The 20,040-nt window shown below is 35.8% G+C and overlaps 2 protein-coding genes and 1 long non-coding RNA gene across 3 annotated transcripts; 2 read left to right on the top strand and 1 right to left on the bottom strand.

Annotated features, from left to right (window-relative positions):
- Positions 1-294: 294 nt before the first annotated feature.
- LOC148194253 (uncharacterized) lies at positions 295-2,296 on the bottom strand. Its single transcript, XM_088097158.1, has 2 exons — positions 1,402-2,296; positions 295-1,325 (listed from the first exon to the last, which is right to left on the bottom strand). The coding sequence occupies exons 1-2, from the start codon at positions 2,294-2,296 to the stop codon at positions 295-297; spliced, it is 1,926 nt and encodes a 641-aa protein (XP_087953284.1).
- Positions 2,297-2,355: 59 nt separating this feature from the next.
- LOC148194252 (uncharacterized) lies at positions 2,356-8,063 on the top strand. Its single transcript, XM_088097157.1, has 2 exons — positions 2,356-2,401; positions 7,300-8,063. The coding sequence occupies exons 1-2, from the start codon at positions 2,356-2,358 to the stop codon at positions 8,061-8,063; spliced, it is 810 nt and encodes a 269-aa protein (XP_087953283.1).
- A 1,513-nt stretch (positions 8,064-9,576) lies between these two features.
- On the top strand, positions 9,577-11,133 carry LOC124819903 (uncharacterized). Its single transcript, XR_007027296.2, has 3 exons — positions 9,577-10,036; positions 10,106-10,249; positions 10,380-11,133. It is a non-coding gene; the product is annotated as an uncharacterized LOC124819903 (long non-coding RNA).
- Positions 11,134-20,040: the final 8,907 nt, after the last annotated feature.

The following is a 20,040-nucleotide window of genomic DNA, read 5'->3' as shown; positions in this document are numbered from 1 at the left end:
TCCCTTGAACACCCAGTCCATTCGGGATACACTCCCAAGGGTAACTGTTCTCCGTTGAACACCCAATATTCACCCTCGACCGTGGCGCATGACGCTATGTAGGCATTCGACATCGACACTTAAGGTGTTATCTTCTTAATTGATCATCATCTTTGACATTAGCTTGTTCAGACAACTATTCAACATACAAGGCGTTACAAGAAACGTTTATAGTATCTACACACATCCAATTTTCAACAAATCCAAGTATACCATTTAACAATCCAAGTTTAGCATTTCAAAGTTCATAAACTCCTAGTCTATTACAATGTCGGGTGTGTTGCCAGCAACATCTTTGACCGTCTCAGCAGCTGGTTCATCCGCAGCGACTGCTTCCACAGGTTCCTCGGTCATAACCACCTCTTCATCTTCTTCTTCGTCCATGAAGGCATCTTCGGGAATTTCATTAAGGGGTTTCAGTTGCCCCTCATACACATCTTTCCGGACGTCAAAATCCACTCCATCAGTCGACACCTTAAGCAAGTGTCCGACTTGCCTCAGAGCTTTCCGAAACCCCCTGGTATGTTCGATCATCACTGCCTCCTTTAATTCTTCTATCAGCTCCCGGTCCTCTTTCCCTTCTGCCCTCAGCGCATCTCGCTCCTTGCTCGCCGTCGCCCCTATTTTCTTGGCTCTTTCTAGCTCGATCAACAGTTCATCACGCCCCTTCCTCAACGTCAAGCCAGCATCCCGGGCATCGTTCAGCAACACTTCAGCCTCTCTCAGCAGTTGCTCTGACCGTTTCTGCCTTGCATCACAACCAGCATGAGCCTTAGTAAGCTCCTTCAGTTGAATCCGCGCTTTGTCCAACTCGCCCCGCAGCGCACCTCTGTCGGAGGCATATGCAAGATGCCACGCTAACATCTGTGACCGAGTCGTCATTTCCAGCAAGTCGTCGGCCATTTGCTGCTCAGTCATGCCCTCCACCACCTTCTTCTCCGAGTTGTCCAAAATGGGTTCAACCCTGTGGCTCATGGTAAAGGAGGGATCCCACACACCAAGAGGAAGGGGACGCTCTGTCTCATCTACAATCTCCTTCCTCTTCTTTGGCGCGGCAACATTAGTGTCGGCCACCTTCCCTTTCCTTTTTCGTATCAAGGGCTGCTCTTCAGCGGCCGTGATCTCATCAGTCGAGGCCACCGCCACCACTGGCCCAGCTGGTTGCACTTGAACACATTGTGGTCCCTGCATGCGTCTGGAGGATGACCCAGGAAGATCACCTTCGGTCCTCTCATTGTCGATAGCCTGGAACCAATTTCGGCCACTTCCCTTTCTTCCCATTATCTCTGCACAACACAGATCAACCAAGAACAGTCAACAACAACAAAGCAACAAATAAAAATAATAAGAAGAGGATCGTACCAAACACCCTCGCATCAGCATCATCATGCTCAAGGCAGTTTATGAGCCGACGGGAAGAAAAGGGGCGCGGCAAGGCCGTTAGCACGTTCAACGCCTCTATCTCCTCGATAGTCATTATATCCTCAGCCCACGAGGTAAACCTCAGTGGTTCTTGCGTCCAGTACAAAGGGAACTTGGGATTTCCCTCTCCATCGAAAAAGTGCCTCCGCCCAGAGTCAAGGATCGACACTTTGAAAAACTTATTTTTAAAACCCCTATACGATTGCAGGAAAAGCTCTAGAAGAGCGTTTCCCGGCTCCGAAATTAACGACACCCAACCTCTTTTAGCGGCTGGTCGACACCTAAAAAAGTGTAAAAACAATGCCACTGTCGGCCTAATAGCCAAGGCTCGACACAGAACAGCAAATGCCTGCATGTATCCCCAACTGTTGGGATGCAATTGACTAGGCGCGACATTTAAGGTCCTCAACACATCCATTTGGAAGGTTGTAAAAGGCACTCTCAGATACAAGTCGTAAAACGGAGACGCATAGCAATAAAAGAATTCGTTGGAGCTATTCTCCTTCCCATGAAACACCCTCTCATCCTCCCTACAAGCTACCAACTTTATACAAGATTTATACCCTAGGGTTCTCAAAATACAACTATTTTCTACCCAATCTGCTAACACTCCCCTACTCCTAAACAGACTACTAACTTCGTCAACTTCACGCGCCACCCAAGCGTAATCACCGTCACGGGCTGGTAATATTCCACGCGCCTCTGGGCCTTCACTCCCCACATTTCCATAACAAAACGCACTCTCACCAAATGGTATAGTGGTAACAACAGGACACTCAGCCGATGACGACGGCCCCGGTAGTTCTACACCAGAGTTCTGCCCTTTTTCTTCCATTATCGGTCACAAACTAACCCACGATAGGATGAAGACAAGGTTGGATGTTTACCTGGAATATGGCGTATGAAAGCAAGAAGGAGGAGCGATTTCGCAGCACGCAAGGTAACTCTCACCGGCGGCCAAAGGACGCTTTTCGATTCAGGAAAGCACAGCGTTTTTAGGTTCTGGTGCGCGTCTTTTCCTCTTCGTTTCGTATTAAAGAAGCCAAGACCGCAAATGCATCCAGCGCCGTCAGATCCAGTCCCATCCAGCGGCTATAATTTCTCGTCTCTTCGCTTCCTCATAAAAGCAAGAAAACCCTAAAATTTCTAACCCCGAAACGGTGCGTATCATTTCCCTAATATACCACCACTCGACGTCCTTCAATACACTCACATGCAAAATCCGTCCTCGTTTACTAGGACTCGGGGGGCATGTACCATAGGATACCTAAATTCACCAACTGTCGACGAGCACCACGGACGATAGAGTGTCGACCCCTCTCATAATCACAGGAGTATTGAACACTCCTGGCCAATCGTTTGTGAGGTCGACATTCATTTTGTTGATGTCGACGTACTGGCAGACCACAAGCCAGCGACGATGTCGCGACATCTATCGCTCTCACGACATTTAATATGTTTGTGTCGACGCAAATAGTGGTCGACATATAGTGAACGACATCATAATAAACGGTTCAGCAGTAAAGAATAAGCAGTTACAAATATTAGCTAATGCAACGCCACGAATCACGCAAGTAGTTGACTCAGTATCAGACACGACCTAGTAGTTACAACTTTCAAATAGTCCACTTCGGTAACTGTCTGGATTTCCAGGTAAACGGTTTATTTTCCTGTTTTAAATATACAAAGCACATCAGAAAAAAGGTACGTTTTTCCCCTTAGAGAAATTAAGAGAGAGAAATTATTCTTCTACTTGATCACTTTGAACCGAAAAGATTAGGGAGACCCCTTTCCTGACTTGAGCGTCGGAGTGCCTTTGCAGGTACCCAGCCCACTTTCCTCTCAGAAAGGATAACGCAGGAAGAGAGATATCACAGTAACAGCATCACAAGAAGGAGCAGTGGAGATTTGTTAGGTTCGTATCTCGGTTTCACATCCATACAGAAACAATTGTATTTAATATAATGTTTAATAATTTTTCTTCTTCATGAATTAGTATGATAAAAAGAAGTAAAAGTAGCATAAGCTAATTAAATGTCTTAAAAACTGTTGTTGATAAATGAAATGAACAAATGTTGTGATCCTGAAAATTGAACATTCACCTTAAGAAATACTTAAAAAGACTATAAATGTCTTAAGTATTTTATTATATAAACATGACCTATATAGTAAATTGCGCTTTGTGCATAACTTGATTTTGTTCAATACATGAGGATGAGTTTGGTGAAGAGTATTTTTCTCTTTAATTTAATATACAGTCTATTGGAATTGAAGCCATGACTAGGGATGACAAAAAAATCCACGCCCACGGATATCCACAGATAAAACTCGCGATGGATAGTTATTATCCGCGGATATTTATTACCCGCAGGTAACGGGTAGCGGGTATTTTAATATACGCTTCTAAACGGGTCGGATGCGAGTATTATAGTATTCAATCTACGGATACCCGTTACCCGAAAAAAAATTTAATTAATATTTTTTAAAATTAAATGTTTTTATTACTCTTAAAAAAGGAAAATTTTAATAACAATGACTTACGATTCCTTTCAATTACTTCTTTTTAAAAGAAAAAAAGAAAAAAGGGGTTACATTACTTTTGACCTAACCCTAATAGAGATATCAAACATATACATGGAATCCCATTAGAAAATTCTCTCTTAAGGGAGGACTCTTTTCTTCTTCCTTCTGGTTTAGCTCGCGTAGGGAGTAGGCTCCATTCTCTCTTCCTCTCTCTCTTGGTTCTGATTGGCGTTTTATTCCGATTTAGGATTTAAAATTAGGGTTTTATTTGTTCTCTGATTTTGGGGGTTTCTTTTGTACATTTTGATTCGCGTTTTGGGAATTCGTTTCTTGATTTCTTCCCTATTGATTGGTGACGCGACTTTGGGGTTATGTTTCGAATGAGTGTTTTGAGTTTTTTTGGATTTTAGTTCATTGATGCAGATTGGACTTTTGAAGACCATGGTGGTTATCGCGGTTTGGAGATTTCTGTGATTGCGTTCATTTTCGAAATTTGGGTTTAGGGTTCCTGTTTGCGTTTTGATAGGTATTTGTGGGTTAATCCTGTGACTAAATTGAGACTTCAATTACGCCATGTTTCTTCCTCATATCTTTTTTTTTTTCAAAAGTTGTTCATATTTTTTTTCTTTTAACTTACTTAAAAATTACATAGTGTCTTTTTAATATGTAGATAATATATTAAATTGTTCTCTTTAACTTGTAATTTAATTTAAACCTTATTTAAAAATTCACAAAATATATTTTTTAAATATTTGTGGGTTGAAAACGGGTATCCGCGGGTTGAAAAAAGTTCGCGAATTTTTTTTATGCGGATATCCAGCGGGTAGCGGATCGGGTTGCGGGTACGGTTTTTTGCATGCGGGTCGGGTTGCGGGTAGGAACTATCCGTGCCCGACTCGACCCGACCCGACCCGTTGCCATCCCTAAGTATGATTCTCTTCCTTGGTGGTACTTCTTAACATACAAGGATTTGGGGAGATCAAGTCCACCTTTTCTATTCGGTTCAAGTAAAAGTTCCCCTTTAATCTTGGCTAAATTTTTTCTTTCCCTTTTCAAACTTTTGTTCCTTCCTCATCTTCCTTTCAAAACCAACTTAGAAAAACCAATTCCCTCTCTAAATATGAATAAATCGACCACCTAATTCAAATTATTCAACCATCCATATATATATATATATATATATATATATATATATATATATATATATATATATATATATATATATATATATAAAAGCTATACGCATCTCACCAATATTTTTTTATAATTTGAGAAATATCTTTTATAATTTGAGAAATTTATAGAGACCCAATCATTTGATAAATAATATATGTTCTAAGTAGTGTCTACCTAGAGGAGTCTTGATAGATAACCGTAAAACACATTAGCTATCTATTTTATTTTATTTGCTTATTCAAATTGAACAAATTTATTTAGGAAATATGTTTGCTATATGAAAATAAACTATTATTCTCAAATTATGATTTGTGATATCGTTTGTTTTTGAAACGTAGGAAAACACTATAAATGGAAAAATGGGAGGGAATTGAATAATGTTTTAAACTTTTTCGCAAATAGTGTTTAATTTTACTTTGTAGGGGTTAGATGATCTGCAACAGAAGATAAACACTTAAGTTTATAAAGCCGCGTTAAATGGAAAACTTTCAAAAAACAAAAACAACAAAGCACACTTCTCTTTTAAATTTATTTAAGTGGTTCTATTGATCACGAAGATTACATACGAGTTTAACCACTCCTGATTTACACACTAACCAATTGGTTAGACGAGTATAACCATTCCTGGTATCACTAGTCTATCTGACTAGACAGTCTAATTCCACTGAGTTAACTTTACAAGTGTTTGAATTCACTTTTTAATCTAAAAACAACAAAGTATTTTTGAAATACAAGTACAAAAGATTGCTATCATAGAAAGGATATGAAATTAATATAATGAAGTTCTAAAAACTTGTAAAAGTACTTTTCTTTTCAAAGATAAATCTTAAGAGAAGGAGCTTGGAGTGAAGCAGCGTGAGCATATTGCAATAATATAATTCTTATTTGTCTTCTCTTCATCCAGTCCTATTTGGAAAAGAGATGCTCGCGCAAATAATCGATTATTGCTCAGAATAATCGATTATCACTGTCTGATTTAATATTGCTCAGGTTGTGCAAATAATCGATTATCACTCAGGATAATTGATTATCACTTTTTGAAAACCCCATAATGGACACAAATAATCGATTATCACTTATGATAATAGATTATATTTGGTAGTTGGGAGTTGTCTTTTCATTTTCTGAACATTGGGCTTATAAATAGAGGTCTTCACAGCTCTTTGAAAGTAACTTTTCATTTGAGAGTATTAAAGCTTTGTGCCTAAGGGACACTCTCTATGAGTGAAAAAAGATCTATGCCATTTGAGAATACAATTTGTCTTCTCAAGTGATAGTGGTTCTCTTTTCAAGTCTTGTGAATAGGAGAAGCTCGCGCTTAGTGTGTCTAAGGTCGGAGCGGTTCTCTTCAAGTTGGCTGAGCAATATTCTTCCGGTTCATTTGTTGAAGGAAGGTTCTTTCGTTCGTGTGTCGAAGGAAGGTATTTTCTATTCTTTGCTTATTTTGATTATCTGATTATAATCTACAAACCATAATTTAGTGAAAAAGGTTAATCACTATTCATAGTGATTAACGAATGGACGTAGAATCTTTTTATTTGAATTAGGATAAAATTTCTGTGTTGATTTCTTGAACCCTACACTCTTTAGATTTTTAGCACACCAACTGTTTGATAAAAGTTCTCTAAGAAAATCAAATTTTAAAACTTACAATTATATCTTGTTTATTGACCGCTACATGCTTTCCGCTCTTATAATCTTCTTTTTATTCCGCTGTGCAATACTCACTGATACCTACAATTGGTATCAGAGCTTGCTTTGATAGTTTTTCAAATTTTTCGAAAATGGGCGGTCATAACCAAATGTATCTTGAGGGTGCTTCTATTGATAGACCTCCTTTGTTTACGGGAGAAAATTATGCGTTTTGAAAAATAAGAATGCAAATATTTTTAGAGTCAATTGACAGGGGTATTTGGGAAGTTGTTTTAAATGGTCCATATATGCCTAAAAGTACTGTTAATGAGGTAGAAGTAGAAAAACCATATTTTTCATGGACTGTTGAAGAAAACAAACAACCTCATTTTGATATAAAAGCTCTCAATATAATATCCTCTGCTTTGGTATTAGAAGAATTTTACAGGATTTCAGTGTGCAAAACGACTCAGGAGATGTGAGAAGTTCTTCAAGTAACCCATGAAGGAACCAACGATGTGAAGCATGCTAGGAAGAACACCCTGATACAGAAGTATGATATGTTCAGGAAGCAACAGGGTGAAACCATCGCTGATGTGCAAAAACGCTTCACATATATCGTCAACCATCTTTTTGGTTTAGGTAAGAAATTTGACATTGACGAATTAAATGTAAAAATTTTGAGATCTTTGAACAAGACATGGCAGCTAAAGGTTACTGCAATAACTGAGTCTCAGGACTTAACGTCCATGTCCATGGCTTTCCTTTTTGGAAAGTTGAGAGAGCATGAGCTTGAGTTGAATAGACTGAGTGTTGAGGATGCCCAAGGAAAGAAGAAAACATTGGCCTTCAAATCTGAACTTTCAAAAAGTAAGAGTTCAGAAAAGGATGAGGAGTCTAAAGATAGAGACTCAGACGACGAAGATATGATTCACATGTTTAGAAAATTCAACAAGTTCATGAAATCTAGAGGCAAGGAACAAATTAAAAAGGACCGGAAGAAGAAACAAAGATCTTCTTCAAATTACAAGTGTTATGGTTGCGGAGAAAAAGGGCACGTTAATGCAGATTATCCACACCTCAAAAAGGGTGAAGAAAAGAAGTCTTTCAAGAAGAAGAATGCTTATGTCGCTTGGGAAGAAAATTACTCAAGCTCAACTAGTTCAAGTGTTTCCAATGAAGAAGCCAACTTATGTTTGACGGTTAATATTGATGACACTATAAGCCAAGTAAATTCCTCTAGCCTTGACATTAGTGAATTTGATGTATAAAAGGGTTTTCTTGAATTACTTGATGAAGGAAATTGAAAGTTGCTCATAAAATTTTGAAAAATGAGTTTAAGGATTTGAAAATTAAATATTAGAAGGCATTAGATGAGGAAGTTATTTTAGGAAATAAAATTTGTAATTTAGAAATGAAAGAGTCTTCAATTGTTGAACATCTTTTTGAGTGTCTTTCATGTAAGAGTCACATGCTTGATATTGATATTCTAGAAAATATTCTTGAAGTGGCAACCACAAATAATAATGTTGAAACACCTATATTTGTTAAAAAGGTTTATAGAAACAAAAGTGTGCATAAAAAGAACAATCAAATTGGAAGAACATGTAGGGTATGGGTTGAAAAAGGAACAACTTATTTTAGGAACCCATGTGTTGTCACATGTTTTTACTGTATGAAAAAGGGGCACACTTCTAGCAAATGTAGAATTAAACATTGATGTTCCTAATGGAAAATATGCTTGGATTCCTGTTATTAAGTAATTTGCCTCTAACCTCAAAGGACCCAAATGAGATTATGGGGACCAAAACTATATTATTTTGTTTTGCAGGTTAATTTTCAAAAGGAAAAGAAATATCTATGGTATCTTGGTAACTTTTAAGAGTTTTGAAAATAATTTATGAATTCTAGATGTGTCTTAGGTTGAAAAGTTGACCCAAATTTGCATTTTTCGGAAATTAACGTAAATAATTGATTACCAAGGATAATAATCGATTATCTCAGTCTCAAAATATGAATTTTGAAAATTTGACTCGCAAATAGTTAATTATTTCAAGGGATAATCGATTATCTTAAGTTAAACCATTAAAAAATAAAATAAAATAAAAATAATTTTTTTTAAAAAAAAATTAATTTTTTTAAGGAGAATATTACATTTAGGGGGAGTAATTTTTTATGAATTAAAAAGACCTAAATTCTTTTTAAGTTAACTATTTAGGGGGAGTATAATGGTTAGATGCTTTTTTATTATGATAAAAAGATGGAGAAATTTTTGATTTACATCTTATGTCATGATCTTTGTGATAACTGGTACCTATTTGAGGGGGAGATATATGAGTTTGTTTGATATCTTCTTATTTATTTCTGTGCTATATATTAATTACTCTTTTTCCACTTATAATATTTGAATTGCATATTTCTTTTGTTGAGGGGGAGTTATACTTGAGGGAGAATATTTATTTTTACTTTTTGCTTATGATAAAAAAAGGGAGAGAAAAACTTCTAATTACACTAGTAGAAAAAGAGGATTCTATGACGGGATATTATGATAGGTAAAATCTACCATGTTATAATACATTGACCGATGACAATTTTGTAATAAAACTAAGATATATTATGATGTATTTTAAGAAATCTATCATAAGAGATGTACTAGTGACATTTTTATAATAAAAGTTATATAGATTATGATAGGTAAAAGACTACCTATAATAATAAGTTGGAGCGTTCACATAATGGAAATTATGATGAAAAGATATATAGATATTGAAATAACTATCATAAAAGGTGCAAACTTCCTATTTCGAAAGTTCATTCCCATTTCGAAACTTCATTGTCACCTTGAATCATACACTTCGCGCACACTTATTCGTCTCGAAGCACACTTCACGCACACTCTCGTTCCGAGAGCCTCCATGCGCGCACACTCGTCTGAGCCTCTAACGACGACAGGCCTCCACGATTTGTCAGATGGGACGAAGGAGCCGTCTACTACAGCGACCAAGCGTTCGCCGGAGACGACGGTGCCGACGCCTGTGGGGAGGCTGGCACGGATTCGAACCACTCCCTCCTCCAGAAATTCAAGGAGTTCATTCGAAACTTCGAGACCGCCAACAACGTCTTCCCTTACAGAGAGACCCTACTCCACAACCCTAAGTTCCTTCTCGTCGATACGGGAGATCTCGTCACGTTCGACTTCGACCTTTCTGCCAAAATCCGCTCTTCCCCTGCCGATTTGCCCCTGGTACTCTTGGTTTCTCCCTCTCTCCTCAAACATTGTCGTTTATTCTGACATTATTTCTTACTTTTGTAGTTTGAAACGGCAGCGGCGCAAGTTAACGTGAGTTTGAACACCAAGGTTGCTAGAGATACTAGAGCCATGGAGGATCCTATTCTCGGTGATCTTCAGATTTTGCTCACCTCCAAGGAGGATCTGATTTCCATGAGATCTCTTGGGGTATGTGGATTAAATCTAATGCAATTACAAATTGAAATTTTGTGCTTAAAATGTTTTTGGTTAAAATTGGGGTGTTTTTTGTTGAGTACAGTTGAATTGTGGACATCATATTGGTGTTTTCTTTCTATAGGCTCAGTACATATAGAGACTTGTCAAAATCGTCGGGATTACTATTGTTGCCTCTAGGACTAAGGCAAAGGCTACTTATGTTACCCTGATATGTAAAAACCATAAGGGGAAGCAGGTTCCATGCCGGCCAGGACTTGGAGGAGCCATTGTTCCTCGATCCTGTGATCATGTTCCTCAGGTTTAGTTCATGTTTATATTCACTGTCTTTGCTTGTTTGGTGTTATATGCTTATGATTTACTTACGAGATAAGGGGCTTCTATAGCCTGGAGAAGAGCCTGGCCTAATTGATCCCTGACTTGTGGTCCCTGACTTGAGTAGCCTGGACAAGAGCATAATTATAAGCTTTTACCTTCACCTATCTTGCTTGAGTAGTCATTGATTTATGTTGTGTACTTCAGCGTGAGTTTTATCTTGAAGGAGGAGCCATGGTCTTGGCTGATGGAGGTGTTGTATGTATTGATGAGTTTGATAAAATATAAGTACGCAGTATTTTGTCATATTCTTATGTAAGTCGCAACTGTAAATTTTTTATGAAACTTCATATATTGTTTTTTATGCAGAGTTGTTATTCATGAAGCCATGGAACAGCAAACAATATCCATTGCAAAGCGGGAATCACAGTTGTACTTAACACACAGACTTAGTATTTTGATGTATATTATTAAACAATTTAATGTTTGAAATGAATTTCATTTTATTTGTTTAATTGAATTTGTTCATTTCAAGATATATGAATTATAAATTGATTGGATGAGATCATAATACAGGAAAATTAATTATAAATTGATTAGATATCAAATCTAAGCATGTAATTTTTTTTAAAAAAAAATCAAGTTTTTATGATAGGTAAAAAGTTACTTGTCATAATATATTCGACATACAATGATAGGTGACAGAAGTATGTCATAATACGTTGAACCTTATTATGATGCCCATAACTATGATGTCAGGCCACCTATCATAATAGGTCATTTTTACCTATCATAAAAAGAAGTTTTTCCATTAGTGTTAGTGTAGTTATTACTAACATGTTTATGTGTTTGTAAGTCTAAATCTGTGCAGGAAAATTAGAAATGCTTTTGACAAGAGAATTTTGATCATCATAAAAAACGGGGAGATTGTTACTAAGTGAGGAGCATTGGTGTCTTGAAGATATTATGGTTTTATTGATGCTACAAGATAAAAACTTCAAGACTCTTGTTGTAGTTTCTTTAAAATCATTTTGTAGAATTAATTGTATAGGAATAACTATGTAAGAACACTTAGAAGTTTTCCTGTTTAGAAGATGTTTGCGCAGATAATCGATTATTTGGTGTAATAATCGATTATCACGAGCCTATTTGGAAAGGAGTTGCTCATGCAAATAATCAATTATTGCCCAAAATAATCGATTATCACTGTTTGATTTAATATTGCCCATGTTACGCAAATAATCAATTATCACTCTGGATAATCGATTATCACTTTTTGAAAACCCCATAACAAACACAAATAATCGATTATCACTTATGATAATAGATTATATTTGGCAGTTAGGAGTTGTCTTTTCATTTTTTGAACCTTGGGCTTATAAATAGAGGTCTTCACAGTTCTTTGAAAGTAAATTTTCATTTGAGAGTATTAGAGCTTTGTGCCTAAGGGAAACTCTCTATGAGTGAAAAGTGATTTATGCCATTTGAGAATACAATTTGTCTTCTCAAGTGATAGTGTTACTTTTGTCAAGTCTTGTGAACAGGAGAAACTCGCGCTTAGTGTGTCTAAGGTCGGAGTAGTTCTCTTCAAGTTGGCTGAGCAGTTTTCTTCTGATTCGTTTGTCGAAGGAAGGTGTTTTATATTCTTTGCTTATTTTGATTATCTGATTGTAATCTGCAAACCATATTTTAGTGAAAAAGGGTAATCACTATTCATAGTGATTAACGACTGGACGTAGAATCTTTTGATTCGAACCAGGATAAAATTTATATGTTGATTTTCTTGAACCCTACATTCTTTAAATTTTTAGCACACCAATTGTTTGATAAAAGTTCTCTAAGAAAATCAAATTTTAAAACTGACCATTATATCTTGTTTATTGACCGTTACACGTTTTTCGCTCTTATAATCTTCTTTTTATTCCGCTGTGCAATACTCACTAATACCTACAGATTTTTTTTATAAAAACACGTTATAGCGTTTAATGTTGTCTAAAATTCGTTAGACGCTATGCGTTTTAAACGCTCTGTTAGAAAACTGTATTGTTTAGCAGTTATTCTAGACTGTAAAACATACGTTATGAGTTATTCTAGTTAGACATTTTTATATTATTTAGGATATATAAAATGTAGCGTTTAGCGCTTCTTATCTTTTTATCTTAGACGATTAAAAGTTATTTTGTTCACGCGTTATGTTAAACTTCAAAACAAGGTTTGCTTAGACAGTCTTGTCTTAACATATTTGTTTCCTTAAGCAAAATATATCAAAATATGTTTTGAAACAATTTTTAGAACTTTTCTTATAGTGTCTTATACCAAAAAGATGAAGATACAGGCTTGATATTGCAAATTTTATAGAATAAGGTATTTTGTGGTTTAGAGCTTCAAAGATCATAATTTCATGGCTACATGAAGAGTTGATGGTCAAAGAGATTGATCCATCTATCATCACTCAATTCATAATTTCATAAACTTATAAAGATACCCTTTCATTAGAACACAAAGATACCTACCTGTCTTATGCAAGAAATGCCAAAATCAACCAAACTCATTAAGTGTTGTTCTTCTTTGAATTCTATTATCTTTCTTTTGTTGTGAAGCTTGTTATGTTACGTCCTTGATATCTAAGTGCATGGTCTCCTTGATCTCTTATGAAACAACTAATGCAAGGAATGAAGCAACTTTAAGAAAAATATATTATTAAAGTAAAGAGAAGAATATTTTTTCATTTGAACATTCTTTATATGCTGCTCTACTTTCTCATTTCTACCCAATGTGTAACCTTGACTCACACTTGGATTCTCAACAATTTCCCCCCTCAAGGGTGAGTTCCTTCCATAGTAGTACACTCCCCCTCTAGCGGAAGGATTCGAGTACCCCTTTTCGTACCGTCATTCATCTTAGTGGGACACTCTTACCTGGAACCCTTTGTCAGAAAGACTTTCGATACATGGACCATTGTACACATTTGAGCCTAGCCTGGCTCTGATACCACTTGTTAGATCTATGAGGAGGAGGTTCACTAGGAATATACAACACCAATGAGATATGAGCCTAATCATATAAGGGATTAACACCACTCTCTACCCAAAACCTTATGGCAATGGGTTAATGAGTGTTCAACTTTATATATTGCTCAACTTTCTCATTTCTATCAAATGTGGGACTTGGACTCATACTTGGATTCTCAACACAAGATTCAATAAAATTGTAGCGTTTGGACTATTATGCTCTTAAGTAAAAGTAATTGCATCCTGAATATCAATTATAATTTTTTCCCTAGTGGTAATCACTATATCTAACAAGAATTGCAACAACGAGAGAGTGTATATTGATGATTACATTTTTACTTATATTTAGAATAATGTAATTTTAGCTTTATCAAAGTGTATTTAAGACTGATTGCACTATTTTAACTTTTTTTTACCAAGTATTTCAATTAGTAATAAAAATAAGTTTTTAAGCCTTTAAAAACATTAGGCTAGCCTAACTAGATCACTCTCACCAGAAGGTTTAATATGTTGAATTCCAGTAAACGGTTTAATGGACCATATATTTGTTAAATGACTTTTATAATTGAATTCAGACATGCTAATATATATTTTGTGCAACTAAAGAGTAAAGTTAAGTCATTGTGTCTAGCTAGATGAGTATCAATAGATAGATTTAAACATGCTAACAATGCATTTGATTTGTTGATTTTAATTAAGTAATTTTATTCAAGAAATATCTGTGCGACCTAATCATGGAAAGAAATGATTATTCTTAAATTATGATTTGTGATATTATCAAAACTTTCCTATAAAGTCTTACGCCAAAAAGATCAAGATACATGCTTAATATTGTAGATTTTGTAGAGTCAAGTAATTGGTGATTTAGAGCTTCAAATATTATTCTTCACATTGAGGGTTGAAGAGATTGATCCATCAATCACCACTCACAAATCACAACTCTATACTCCACACTTAGTCACACATTAAATTTTTTTATTTCCTTTGTTGTAATTATTGATTAATTCTCTAGTGATCATAGTAAATTATGAGGTTCTATGCTAAGCAAGTTCAATTGTTTTATGTAGTTTGTTCTTTTTGAATTTTGGTATATGACATTGAAATTGTTTTTGAACCCTGTTGATAATTTAATTATAATTTTTTGTTGTTATTATTTAAAGCTATTAACCTCTTTATGTTGTTTGTAAGTATAAAAATATACAGATAACCATAAATGCTTTTAAAAAAGAGGATTATTTTATCACCATAAAAAAAGGGGAGATTGTTACCAATGTGAAACATTGTTGCTTTGAAGTAATTTTGATGATGATGCACTTAAAGTCTTGAAGACTTGAAGAACCTATACTATAAATGTTAAAAGCACGTTCTGAAGAAATCATTTGTATAGGAATTATTTAACAAATTGTAAGCACTTAGAAGTTTTGATACTCTATCGTTGAAGCTATCAAATTAATACTACTTTTCAAGGCAACTTCAGTATTGCCAAGTAGTATCCAAGAAAGTAGATAGGACTAAAGTAATCCTGAGTCGTCTCCCTACGAACACGGAATTGCTTTCAAATATCTGAATCTTATGAATGTTATGCAATGCTTATGAATAAAAGTAAGGGTTGAAGAATGTTTAAAGAATAAATAAGAAACTTAAAAACAGTTATGATTAAATAGGCTAATTTCACTGCTTTTCCAAGATAGAGTCATCATCGGTTATTCATGGATAATTGTTCAATTGATTATTGTTTAAGTTTCAAATTAATTAAAGTACATTCTTAATTAATTTGAGGGCGATCATGCATTTAACCAAAGTAAATTCTCAATCAAATGCAAAACCTTTCTAGATTATTCACAATAAATTCAACCAAAGTACATTCTCAATCAAATTTTATTGTGTTTAATCATGTCTATTCTTAAATCTCCTAACCAAGTTAAAAGTTAATCAATCAAAGTAAATTCTCAATTGATTATAGTTGAAATTATTACTACCAACCAAAGTACATTCTCAATTGATAGTAAAAATCATTTAATCATATGAAAGTTCTTAAATTAAATTAAAGTAGATTCTCAATTAAACCTAGAAACCCTAGAACTCATATAATCAATATGCATGTAGATTCAAACACATTATGATGCAAAAATCTTTACTTTTAACAAGATAGAGAGATGAAAGACATAGAAAGAACAACTTAAATCAATAATCAAAGTAAACAATTGCATTAACTAACGTAACCTCATAGAATTACAACAAAATAGCCCTAGATGCTTAGCTCTCCATGAATGGAGTTGAATACAAGATGAAAGAAAAGTGAGAGGAGTATGAAAGAATGAATGAAGTGAAGTTAAGTCCCCCCTGGGTCTCTTTATATAGGGCTTGATTGGGCTTGGACTCTGAATATTCAGTTGACAAAATCTTTTATCTTATATCTTCCAAATAACTAAAAGATTTAGATAATTATAACATTATTTAGAATATATTTTCTGTTGATATTCCCAAATTACATTAATTCAACAACTGAATTTTATCTTTTAGCTTTTCTAACTTTCCAAAATTGCAAAAATGCCCTAAAATTTCTTCTATATGCACTTTAGCCCCTTCAGAATTCTCCAAAATTGCACCCGAAGCCCCTGTTGACCAGCTTTGACCAGAGAGGTCGCGCCCAATGAGAGCTTGCCACGTGGAATTCCCCATTTCTCCAAATTAGGTTTCAGATTAGGGAAAGAGCTTTCCCCTGCGCCGCCGTGAGGAAAAGAGGAGAGGCTTCCAACGTTGCCGTTCTTGCTGAAAACATCGAGGCTCGAGAATGTGGAGGCTGCCACGGTGGTTGCAGTGGTGATTTTTGTTCTAGGTTTTGGTATGTGGTTTTTGTGAGTGCAGGTGGTGGTTGTTTTGGATGTTGGCTTGGAGGAGGTGCTCGCGGACGATGGAAGCGTTATGTTCGTGTTGATGGTTGCGTCAATGGTGCGCGAGAAGTGTGGATGAGAAGATGAAGATGGTTGTGCGATGGTGGTCGAGACGCGAAGTCGCAGAGGCGCGATAAAAGGAATCGCGAGAAGCGGTGGCGTTGTTTGGATCTGCGGCGTGGTGGTTGCTTGCGGTGGCGCGGTTTGGTTTGACGGGCTGCCATGGTTGACGGATGAAGAAACTCGTGCAAGGATGGTGATGAGTGTGGTGCGCAACGACGGCCTTGCTAGCACGGGATGGATAGCTGCGTGTGAGTGGCAACCTCGCGGCGGGGTTGTGGCACGGTAGAGACGGCGGCTAACGAAGGTTGGGTTGCGCGAGAATGATGGTGGCTGTCTGATGACGGAGCGGCGCGGCGACGCTGTCTCACGGTGGTGGCACATGGTGGTGGCTAGGGTTCTGTTGGATTAGGGTTTCTCTGTTAGAGAAGACAAGGCTGACGTGGCAAGAGGCATGAGGTGGCATGTTCTGGTTGGTCAGATCTATGTGTGGAGGATTTGGACACGTGGCAGAATCTGGTGAAATCTGATTTAAGAGGGGTAAGAATAGGAAACTTAGGGAGGTGTAGTAGAAAAGGCTTAGTGTTTGGGCTTGGTTGTTGGCCTGTTTCAGAAATAGGAGTGTATGTAGGGATTTTAGGAGGTGCAAGGGTAAAGTCTGCCTGTTTGGCCCATCTGTACATTATTTTCCAAATAAAACCTGATTTTCGGCCTTGAATTGCCATTTGGACCAATAAAACTTATAATTTCCGCTGCACAAATAAACGTAAGAATTTCCAAGAATAATTTATGCAATTAAAATCACTTTTTAAGTCCCTTTTAATTCCAAACACAATATATCAAATCATTACAAATCCTCTTTAAATCAATCATTCAAGCACATGAATTTCATCAAAAATTTAATTTTAAAGCATAAATGTGGGCATAAATATGCACTCATCAAGTTTCATAACTCAATAATTTATTACGACAATAATCGATTTTCATAGGAGATAATCGATTATTACAAGTAAAAGTAGAAAAGGGTTCGTCTAGACAATAATCGATTATCATAGGAGATAATCGATTATCACCGCAAGTTTTGATATTGTCCAAGGTTCGACAATAATCGATTATCACTAAAGATAATCGATTATTACGTTTTCCAAAACCCACAATGGCCTGAAATAATTGATTATCACTAGCAGTTGGGAGTTGCCTTTTCATTTTCTGACCCTGGCCTATATATAGAACCCTCCTAAACCTTTTACTAAAACCTAAACCATTTTAGAGCACATAATTGTTCTGAGGAAGTTCCCTTGTTTAAGTGCGACCTAAAGTCTTATGAAAAATAGAAGCTTGTGGTTAGTGTGCTAAAGAGGCAAGCAGTTCTCTTCAAGTTGATTCAGCTGTTATTCATTCCATCATGTGTCGAAGGAAGGTGTTTTATGTTCTTAATTGTTTTATTATTCTCATTGTAATATGAAACTAATTTCTAGTGAAAAAGGTTAATCACTCTTTATAGTGATTAATGAATGGACATAAAATGTTTTGATTCGAATCAAGATAAAATCATTTGCTTGATTCTCTTTATCCCTTCATCCTTTTATTTATAAATTGTTCGATAATATTTCAAAAATTAAACGAAAATTTTAAAAGAACCAATTCACCCGTCCCCTCTTGGTTATCGATCGTTTACATGCTCTTTAAAATGTTCCGCTACGCGATACCAATCTCAATAATTGGTATCAAAGCTTGCTTTGATAGTTTTTCAAACTTTACGAAAATGGTCTGTCATAACCAAGTTTATGTTGAAGGTGCTTCCATCAACAGACCACCACTTTTTACTGGATATAATTATGCTTTCTGGAAAGTTAGAATGCAAATCTTTATGAGGTCTGTTGACAGAGGCATTTGGGAAGTAGTTGAAAATGGTTCTTTTATTCCAATGAGAATTGTTGGTGGTGTTGAACAAGAAAAACCTTATTTGAATTAGACTATTGAGGAAAATAGAAGAGCTCATTTTGAAATTAAAGCTCATAATATAATTCCTTCTACTGTTGTGCTTCATGAGTTTTATAGAATTTCAGTATGTAGGATAGCACATGAAATGTGGGAAGTCCTTAGAGTCACTCATGAAGGTACATATGATGCAAAGTGTGCAAGGAAGAACGCCTTAATCCAAGAGTACAAAATGTTCAGAATGCAACGTAGAAAGATTATAACAGATGTGCAAAAGCGCTTTATACACATTGTCAACCACTTCATAGGATTGGTTAAGACCTTTGAAACTGATGAACTAAATGTTAAAATCTTAAAGTATTTGGATAGGTCTTGGCAGCCCAAGGTGACTACAATCTCAGAGTCTCAAAACTTATCCCAATGTCCATGGCAATACTGTTTGGAAAGCTCCATGAGCATGAGCTTGAGTTCAATAGATTAACTGCGGAAGAAGACCAAGGTAAGAAGGAGACCTTGGCATTCAAAACCGAAGTCTCCAAAGGTAAGAGCTCAAGAACGAAAGATGATTTTGATGATGATAAGCACATGAGCCTCATGATCAAAAGATTTGCCAAGTTCATGAGAGCAAACGGTAAGGATAAGTTTAGAAGTGAAAAGAAGGATAATCAAGGGTCCTCCTCTAGTTACAAATGTTATGGGTGTGGAGAAAGAGGACATGTCAAGGCGGATTGTCCTAAAAACAAAAGAAGTGAAGAAAAGAAAGAAAAGAGATTTTCAAAGAAGAAGAAAGTATACATTGCTTGGGAAGAGAGTGCTTCTAGCTCATCCAGTTCAAGTGATTCAAATGAGGAAGCAAACTTGTGTTTAATGGCTGATCTTGATGACACTACAAGCCAAGTAAGTTGTTCTAGCTTTGAAACTAGTGAAATTGACTTGCAAAAAGGCATTTCTTGAATTGTTAAATGAGTCTGAAAAGTTGGATGTTGCACATGAAAAATTAAAAAAATGAATTTCATGATTTACAAATAAAGTATGAAAAGACATTAATGAAGAAGTGATTTTAAGAAATAAAATTTGTAATCTTGAATAGAAAGAGTCTAATGTTGTTGTAAATTTTGTTGAATGTTTGTCGTGTAAGAGTCACATGTTTGATATTGACATTTTGGAGAACTTACTTGCCAAAGCAACTCTGCATCCTATGTAAAATAAAATGTTAGAAAGAATGCATTGAAAAACAGAAATGTGCATCAAAAGAGGAGAAATAAAACTAATAGAACACATAGAGTTTGGGTTAAAAAAGGGACAACTCTAAAAACAAAACTGCATAGTGTTTATTGCTTCTATTGTATGAAACATGGTCACACTTCTAATAAGTGTAATATTAAGCATTTTGTTATACCAAGTGGAAAATATGTTTGGATCAAAATTATGAAATAATTTTTCTAAATCTTACTAACTTCAAGGACCCATAATGAGATTGGGGACCTAAACTCTTGCTTAATTTTTTTTGTAGGAACCTTCAAAGTCAAAGAAGTCATTGTGTTATCTTGATAGTGGATGTTCA

Source organism: Vigna umbellata, chromosome 8 (genome assembly GCF_029865625.1).
Source record: "Vigna umbellata cultivar VRB3 chromosome 8, Vumbellata_1.0, whole genome shotgun sequence".
In the NCBI taxonomy this organism is placed as follows: Eukaryota; Viridiplantae; Streptophyta; class Magnoliopsida; order Fabales; family Fabaceae; genus Vigna; species Vigna umbellata.
The sequence above is the reverse complement of the archived record's forward strand: the minus strand, read 5'-3'. Positions and strand labels throughout refer to the sequence as shown.